This window comes from Penaeus monodon, chromosome 27 (genome assembly GCF_015228065.2).
Source record: "Penaeus monodon isolate SGIC_2016 chromosome 27, NSTDA_Pmon_1, whole genome shotgun sequence".
In the NCBI taxonomy this organism is placed as follows: Eukaryota; Metazoa; Arthropoda; class Malacostraca; order Decapoda; family Penaeidae; genus Penaeus; species Penaeus monodon.
Genome location: NC_051412.1, coordinates 12,082,960 through 12,083,219, shown reverse-complemented (window position 1 = coordinate 12,083,219; position 260 = coordinate 12,082,960). Strand labels below are relative to the sequence as shown.

At 61.2% G+C, this 260-nt stretch overlaps 1 protein-coding gene across 1 annotated transcript in view; it reads left to right on the top strand.

Annotated features, from left to right (window-relative positions):
- Nucleotides 1–260, top strand: part of LOC119590580 (ephrin type-B receptor 1-like) — a gene marked incomplete at its 5' end in the record, with an annotated part of 34,373 nt that overhangs the window by 1,540 nt on the left and 32,573 nt on the right. Inside the window, 1 exon segment of the mRNA XM_037939255.1 lies at nt 14–249. Coding sequence (XP_037795183.1) covers nt 14–249 — 236 coding nt within the window.

Below are 260 nucleotides of genomic sequence, written 5' to 3'. Positions count from 1 at the left end.
TCGTCTCCTGCAGGCAAGGAGACGTTTTCGCTCCTGTACTACGAGTTCGACGCCGCCACGAAGGAGCCGCCCTTCTGGGAGCCCGAAAGCTACAAGCTGATCGACCGCATCGCCGCCGACGAAGGCCGCTTCACCAACTCCGCCGACATCATCATCAACGCCGAGGTGCGCTCCATCCCCGTGACGAAGAAGGGCATCTACTTCGCCTTCCGGGACCAGGGAGCCTGCATCTCTCTCCTGGCCATCAAGGTGAGCGAAAA